Below are 7,351 nucleotides of genomic sequence, written 5' to 3' on the forward strand. Positions count from 1 at the left end.
AGATACATTTCTGTCAATAAGACCACTGTGTGTAAGTTTCTTCTTCTTCCCTTTTAGTTTGCTGATACTTGGTTTGCTTGTTTGATTTTGTTTGTTTTAAAGTAATCCAAAGGGAAACATTTCAAGAAAACAAAACCAAAAAAAATTAAATAGCTGTTCAACCTTTGAAACGTAAACCTCTTAGCAATACCTGAGAATAGAGACATAATAATAAAGACACTCCATTTCACTAATTGCTTCTCAGTTTTGGACTCTTTACATTTATCGCTTTACTACTGCAGTTTGCAAAAGTACTATTTTCATTTTCATTTCATCTCCCACGTTTTGTGAGAGGAACCCTTCATCATGGTTCATTTTACAAGCTCAAGTCAGGCAAAACAGGCTTATAAACTGGTTGCTGACCAAAGAATTTGCTCCGTTTGAAAGTTCATCGAGGTTTTATCCAGAACCTAATGCCAATAAAGCACTCACTTCAACAAAAATTCACAAAATTCAAGTGCTTTATTCTGATACTCCACACATTCCCATGTCTAGGTCATTCTGGAGGATGTGTGGCTATGCGAGGGCAGCACCCCATTGGTTACTGGGAGGTGAAAAGCTGTAAGAACTTCAAAGCAATGTCATTGTGCAAGCAAAAAATCAATTCTTATGAAGAACCTGAACTTACTTTTCAAAAACATTTGAGTTCCTGCTATTTTGGATGGGAGTCAGAAGCTAATCTACTCAACTGCTACAAGGTATGTGAGAAACTTGCTTTGAAATTTTCTGATCCTACATCAGCTTAGGGATGCACTGTTCCTAAAATATTTTTGATAAAGCATTATTTCTTTCAATCAACAAACAAAAATTTATTGTTACCATCCTTCACTGCATTTTAAAGTGAGTGAAACTCTTACGAATCAGAACTATATATGGAATATACATGGCTTTACTGTAGGAAAAACTGAATAATATTTGACTTTTATGGGTTTCTGAAACAACTACATTTATGACGGTGTTTATTTTATTGCAGATATTTCACAATGAAAAAGTTCTGATGAGAAGAACATGGGATGAAGCAGAAGCGTTATGCCAGGATTTTGGAGCACATCTTGCTAGTTTTAGCCATATCTATGAAGAGACATTTTTAAACAATTTATTATATACAATTTTTGATAGGTAAATGTATTTTTTAACACCAACTAGATTTATCTTAATCATACTAATATGTAAAAATAATCCACAATTTAGGTTCTTCCATCCTCTTTACTTGTGGTTGAAGAAGTCTCTACTCTAACATGAACTTAGAAATGGGTGAAAAGAAGTATATTGGCAACACTGTAATGTGATTCTTTTTGAAGATGATCTTTGTAGTTGATGTTGAGCAACTATTGATGCCAAGGTGATACTCTTGTGAGTTGACATTCCCCATTGAAATGGAGGTTCAGCAATTTTTAATCCTATTTTAAATGTTTTCACCTTAAAAAATATAATTTAACATTTTAACAGGAAAACTAGAGTTTACTTCAAGGATACTAAAAAGTTAGAAAATGTATTACAGGATGGTATCTTTAATTCAAGAAGAAATGAATATGGGTATTTGCATTATCTAAAAATAATTTCTGAAATAACTAAGGAAAAAGTGCATGAGAAATGTTACTTTCTTTGTTTCCATCATAGGACAGAAGAAAGGCAGTTCTGGATTGGATTTAATAAAAAAAACCCGCTTTCTGGAGGGACGTGGCAGTGGTCTGACAGAACACCTGTAACTATCTGTATACTATATATTTCAGTAACCTTTCAAGTCATATCTGAGCATAAGTTCACAAAAATAAGCTGTGTGAGCAAACATTGTCCAGGAGAACTGTTTGGTTTTCATGTCCACATACTCACTTAAAGTAATTGTTACAATAGGATTAATAGTACACTACTATTAAAACAGCGGCCTGTGCAAAAGGGCTGTGCAACTGTGAAAGGGATTTGGTAGGATTATAAAGTTTTGCAGATAGTTACTTTCCTGCAAAGCACGTTGCATTTAGCCCATGACCAGGCATATGCAGAGTGAACACGTGTGTGTATGCATATTTATATATATACACACATGCACACACATTGGAAAGCCTTAGAGCTGTGCTTACGTGCTGTGTGTGTTCTACGACTGTTAGGTTCATGACTACATTCAGAGGTAAGTCTTTCCTTTTTTTAATACCACGTTTGATTTTGTATCCTTGAAGATGTTGGTGCGACACGCCACAGTGGTGGTTAGTACCTGGGATTTAAACGTTGAACAACTGAAGGGTCACTTTTTGAACTGTAATTGGTTTTCAGCCTTAAAGAGCGGTGCCAGCTCTGCCATCATTACTTAAGTAATTTCAGAACGCGAGTGCAAAGTTCAGTCTTGCAATGTGTTGAGCCAAAGCAAAGGCTGTTAGAGGTGGGCAACTACTGCTAATCGTGTCAAAAAATTGTTAGGTTTCATAGCTATTAAATTATTTTTATGAAGAAGGAATCTGATATAAGATAGGAAAGTTGAACAGGACATCGAGATAATATGATTATGGACCCTGTTTTTTAGATTTTACCACCACAATTTAGGTGGTCCTTTAGTTGCTGCTTATGATGTTCTTACCATACACACATCTCAAAATCCTTCCTTTTTCTCCATGATGAGATTTTGAAATGCTTTGTCTTGGATTGTTGGTGAAAGATAATGAATGTGCTTTTTTCAGGTTGTATCTTCATTTTTGGAGAGCAAGTATGTTGAAGATGACTCAAGAAACTGTGGTGTGTTCAAAGTAAATAGAACGGTCTTTCCAGCACACTGCAATGAAAAGCGTGAATGGATATGCAAAATACCAAAAGGTGAAAGGTTAATTAACATACATTGTCTATTATACCCATTACTTGCAATTCAGGAGAGACAAGATAAAGAAAAAATCTAAAAGCGTGCTTTTTATCCACATCTGGAATTCTCCTCATTGGTCTTCAGTATGAAATCATGGGAAAGCTGTATGTGGCCATTAGGGTTTGTTGGCCAGTTAACTTAGGGTCTAATATGTGCAGTCAGTTTAAAAATGGATAACAATGATTAGCAGTTAGCTAGCAGGAGTTAATCAAAGTTCTTATTTATAAAAGTTACTAAAAATGTTGTTTAGCAAGTGTGGCAGTTATTTTATTTTATCCCATGTTTAACTCCTTTTTTTGTCCCTGAATGACAATAGCAATATTCTTTATGATTTTGATTAAATCCTTACCATGTGGAGAAAGCAATTTTGGTGAAATATCTCTTCTCATTCTTAATCAGCAATGTTTTAATTTATTTATGTATTTTTGCAGGTGTTAAACCAAAGGATCCAAGTTGGTACATAGGTGGTATGAAAACATTTTCTTTTTTCACATTATAACTTGGAAATACAACTAAAGCTATTGGTAAAAATAAAAGAACTAAAATGTTCTGAGTTAAAAATTTACATTAAGGAACTCTGTAAGATTTTGTTGCTACAGATCAAAATCTGCCACTCTTGTTTACGAGCACTGACACATCAGATACTACTTCAGTTAGGTAAAGGAATGTTGCAAGTAATAAGCACAGGAGTTTGATAACCTCCCCATCACATTAAAACTGCCTTTTTGCAAAGGCTGGGCAACTCTTCATATTACTGCAGTATCACAGGATAGAATATTAAAAAAAAAAAAATTTACTCATAGTGCTTTTTTTTTTTTCCATAAATCGATATGTTAAATGTGGTTCTGCTGTTAGTTGTGGCATATTTATCCCCTGACAGGTGGCTGAAGGTGGGCCACAGGGGTCACACAGAATGAGACTTGAAATGAGATTTTACTCCTGCGCACCACTGACTCTTTTGCTCGTTTTCTAGAACTACCATGGACATATTACCAAGGAGCAGAATATCTTTTCCATGTCAGTCCTACGAACTGGGAATCCTATGAATTTGTCTGTGGCTGGCTTCGCAGTGGAATGGCAACAATAAATTCTTCTGGTGAACAAGCCTTTATTCAAAGTAAAATTAAGAAGGTAACAAAAACTACCCCTTAAAAAAAAACAAAACTCTGAGGAAGTAACTGGCTATTTTCTGCTGCATCTTTTGGAATATCTGTCTGCCTGTTGCTCCAGGTAGAAACCAAAAGACATTTTATTTTAGAAATAATTCTCTTGCTGTCTTCATTTCCCACATCTCTCCCTGAAGCCTTGTTTAGCTGAAGAAGTCAGTAACATTTCAGAATCTGCAGAATTATCTCTGCTAATGAGCAGACCGGTTGGTCTGCCTCAAAAGACCCAAGAGGAGCAAAACCCAGCTTCCTGTCCCAAAGTTATGAAAGTAATTATGGGTAAAGAGAAAGGTTTGTTTCACATATGGTATACATCCTTCTCTGTTTCTTCTTCTTCCCCCACCCCTCCATGACCAAGGGGACCCGTCGTGGTTCCTCAGGTGTTCACGCAGTGGTTCTGCATCCACCGGGATATCTCCTGATCCCGCACAGTTCCACTCTGTTCCACTCTGGTCATCAGGCAGCAATACTGAGGGACATTTCAGTGGGTATATTAGCATGATGTTGGCAGTAAGTCCAGATGTTTGAAATGGTCTTCATAGTTTAAATCTTCAACATGATGATTTGAAAGGTTACTCTTGGGGAGAGCTGGCCAAGAATGAAGAATTACCAATTTCTCTGCAGCTTAATTCAATCTAGAACTCTAACCATAGAGGTGGGTGCTTATTACCTTTTTCTCTGTGTACACCAGCCTGGGAAGCATTCCCATGTGTCCACACATTGTATGGTGTCTCCTGAATTAAACCCCTTTGTGACTATGGATATTTATATGGGGAAAAAAGACCTCTGCCTCTAAATTCACTCCTCTGGATGAAAACAGAATTTCTGTAGATCCACTCTGATGTAACGAACAGCTTTGAAGCTGAGAAATACCTGCAGAAGCAGATGAATTCCCAAGAAACTAAGTCTGTTTTCTTTTAGGTGTTCTTGGTAAAAGCAAAATAAGGAAAATACAAAAAAAAAAAAAAAAGGAATAAAAATGATCTGTCTGCCTTACTGAGGGCAAAATTCTACGGCTGTAATGTAAAGTGATATGATAGTGTAATCTTTTAAAGAACAACTAGTGCTGAGTAGAAAAGCTCTCGACTCACACTTAGTTTTGCTTACACTGTGTACAGCCTTCTCTGCTTTGAACTTATAATAGAAAGCATAAGTAGAATTGTGTTGTATTAAGATGGGGTTTTTAAGTTTCTAAGGAATTATGTGTCATTTTTATCTGCTATTTAAGTAATTTTGTATTAAAGCATGATGAACTGGATTTAAACCAACAGTTCATGGCAGAAATAGCTTATAACAAACGAGCAACATAACTGGCTAGGCTGTCTTCCACATCTACCATGGATTGTGATGTGAGGTAATTACTGCCTTATCTAACAGTGAATGTTTATGACTTTAAAAATAATGTAACTTTAAAAAAAGATGCATTTTTCTAACTTAAGATCACTTAAAATGGCTAACCAGAATGCTGCTTTAAAGTCACGTTTACCTACAAGAGATCTTTTAAAAGCAGATTTATCATTAAAATTAGTGGGTATTATGGCAGCTTGTGAGCATTCTGCAATGAAAAAGCCAAGTTTACTCCCTTGGCATCGGAAATCAGGTTCACTTCCTTGAAATTTTGTCTCAGAATGTAACCTACGCAGCTATTTTAAAACCTACTGCCTTTGGCTAAGCTTTCCTGGTATAGCCAGGTGTGTCCCTAATGGGTTTCCTGTGGAAGCAGGAGTAAGGATGGCAATCACTAAAATAATACTCAGCAGCCTGAAGAGACTGCATGTGTCATTAGAAATCTTGGTCAAAATCTCTTAGCATGGAATTTGAAATCACTTTTTTCACTATTTCTTTAAAAACTGTAATGTGTAGGCTGAGTGCTATGATTAGAAAACTAAACTCAGGGGCTAGGCAATAACAAACCAGAAAGCATTCCTGAGTCTCTTCTTTGTCGTTAAAGTTTATTTTTTTCATTTGATATTGCTATATAAGTTGTAAACTGGTGTAAACATTGGTAACTCCAATGACAGTGTGGCTGCCCCAACACAGGCTGCGCTTCAGTTCTTTCTGGGAAAAAATGAATGCTTCTCAGAGACAGGGTGGCTTTTCCAGTGTCCTGCACATTCAGAACTTTTATTGTTGTTGACTTTTTCCCAAAGACCCCAAAATCGTCACTATTGAGTGGATAACCTTGAAAGCAAAGCCTGTTCGTAGTTTAAGGCAGAATCAAGTCAGCACAGCAGTAATAACAGCTATTTGAATGGCATTGTTTCTGTGACTTTTCCCTAATACTTTGCCTTTCAGGAGTGGAAGATCTAGACCCTTGCATGAGAACAACAGTCAGTCTGGAAAGCATCTCTAGGAATCTCTTGTATGAGCTATACAAAGTCAGTCAATGTTCATAGAAAACATTTTGGAAACATTAAGGAACAGCAGTATATTAATCCTAAAAGGGAGTATTTGCTATTATCTGTTCTTAGGAGTTGGGGAAAAGCAAATCCTGGCCTAAGACTACAGTCCTTTTCAAGCCACATAGGCTGTAAATTCTTAAAATTGTAAATTCCTGGTTTACAGAAGATACATCAGCAATCCAGTGGAAACTGGGGGCCATATCATGGTCTACTTATGTGAATAACCTAAGTGAAGTGACATAAATTAACACGGGCAGGATTTAGCACCTGTTCTTTCCATTGGAACCCAATGGAGATGCCATTTGTCTGAATGCAGAGTCTGATTTTAGGAGTTTGTTAATGCTTTGATAAGAGGACAACAACAGCTATTCATATGACAAAACTTTTTTTTTTACAGCTATCAAATAGTGATGTTCACTGGTGGATTGGATTGCACACAGAAGACCTCCATGACGAGTTTCGGTAAGAATACCTACACTTCAGCTGCTGTGAGTTGTACTTGGCGTGTCCTTTTTACAGGCTGCTGTTCAGTCTGATGGACTAAAACAGTTTGATGACTGAGTGGGATATTCAAGAGACAGCTTCAGTTCTCATGTAAATATCATTCAGTATATATTACCCTTAATTTATCTCCACATTACAGTATTTCTTCTGAAGTGGTTATAAAAGATACAAGCCAAAGACATGAATATTAACCTTATTTTTGTTGGTTGTCTGTTTTTTAACACTTGGTTAATAAAGGGGCACTTTGTACTTTGTATCTCCTTAGAAAAGCTTCATCTGGAGGGGGTACTTTTAGGTAAGGATAGGAAAAAGTGTAACTACGCTCTTTATATTTCTGTGCAGTTGGAGAGATGAGTCACCAGTAACATACCAGAACTGGAATGAAGGGAGGGAAA

General features: G+C 36.4%; 1 protein-coding gene across 1 annotated transcript in view; it reads left to right on the forward strand.

Moving 5' to 3' along the window:
* PLA2R1 (phospholipase A2 receptor 1, 180kDa) overlaps nucleotides 1–7,351 on the forward strand; it is a 37,860-nt gene that overhangs the window by 18,381 nt on the left and 12,128 nt on the right. Inside the window, exons 11-18 of the mRNA XM_009697942.1 lie at nucleotides 535–737; nucleotides 1,013–1,158; nucleotides 1,660–1,744; nucleotides 2,709–2,841; nucleotides 3,316–3,351; nucleotides 3,858–4,015; nucleotides 6,850–6,914; nucleotides 7,299–7,351. The exon at nucleotides 7,299–7,351 is cut by the window's right edge and continues 75 nt beyond it. Of these exons, the coding sequence (XP_009696244.1) occupies nucleotides 535–737; nucleotides 1,013–1,158; nucleotides 1,660–1,744; nucleotides 2,709–2,841; nucleotides 3,316–3,351; nucleotides 3,858–4,015; nucleotides 6,850–6,914; nucleotides 7,299–7,351 (879 nt within the window). The remainder of the gene's footprint in view (nucleotides 1–534; nucleotides 738–1,012; nucleotides 1,159–1,659; nucleotides 1,745–2,708; nucleotides 2,842–3,315; nucleotides 3,352–3,857; nucleotides 4,016–6,849; nucleotides 6,915–7,298) is intronic.

Source organism: Cariama cristata, unplaced genomic scaffold (assembly GCF_000690535.1).
Source record: "Cariama cristata isolate BGI_N322 unplaced genomic scaffold, ASM69053v1 scaffold30413, whole genome shotgun sequence".
NCBI classification, from domain to species: Eukaryota; Metazoa; Chordata; class Aves; order Cariamiformes; family Cariamidae; genus Cariama; species Cariama cristata.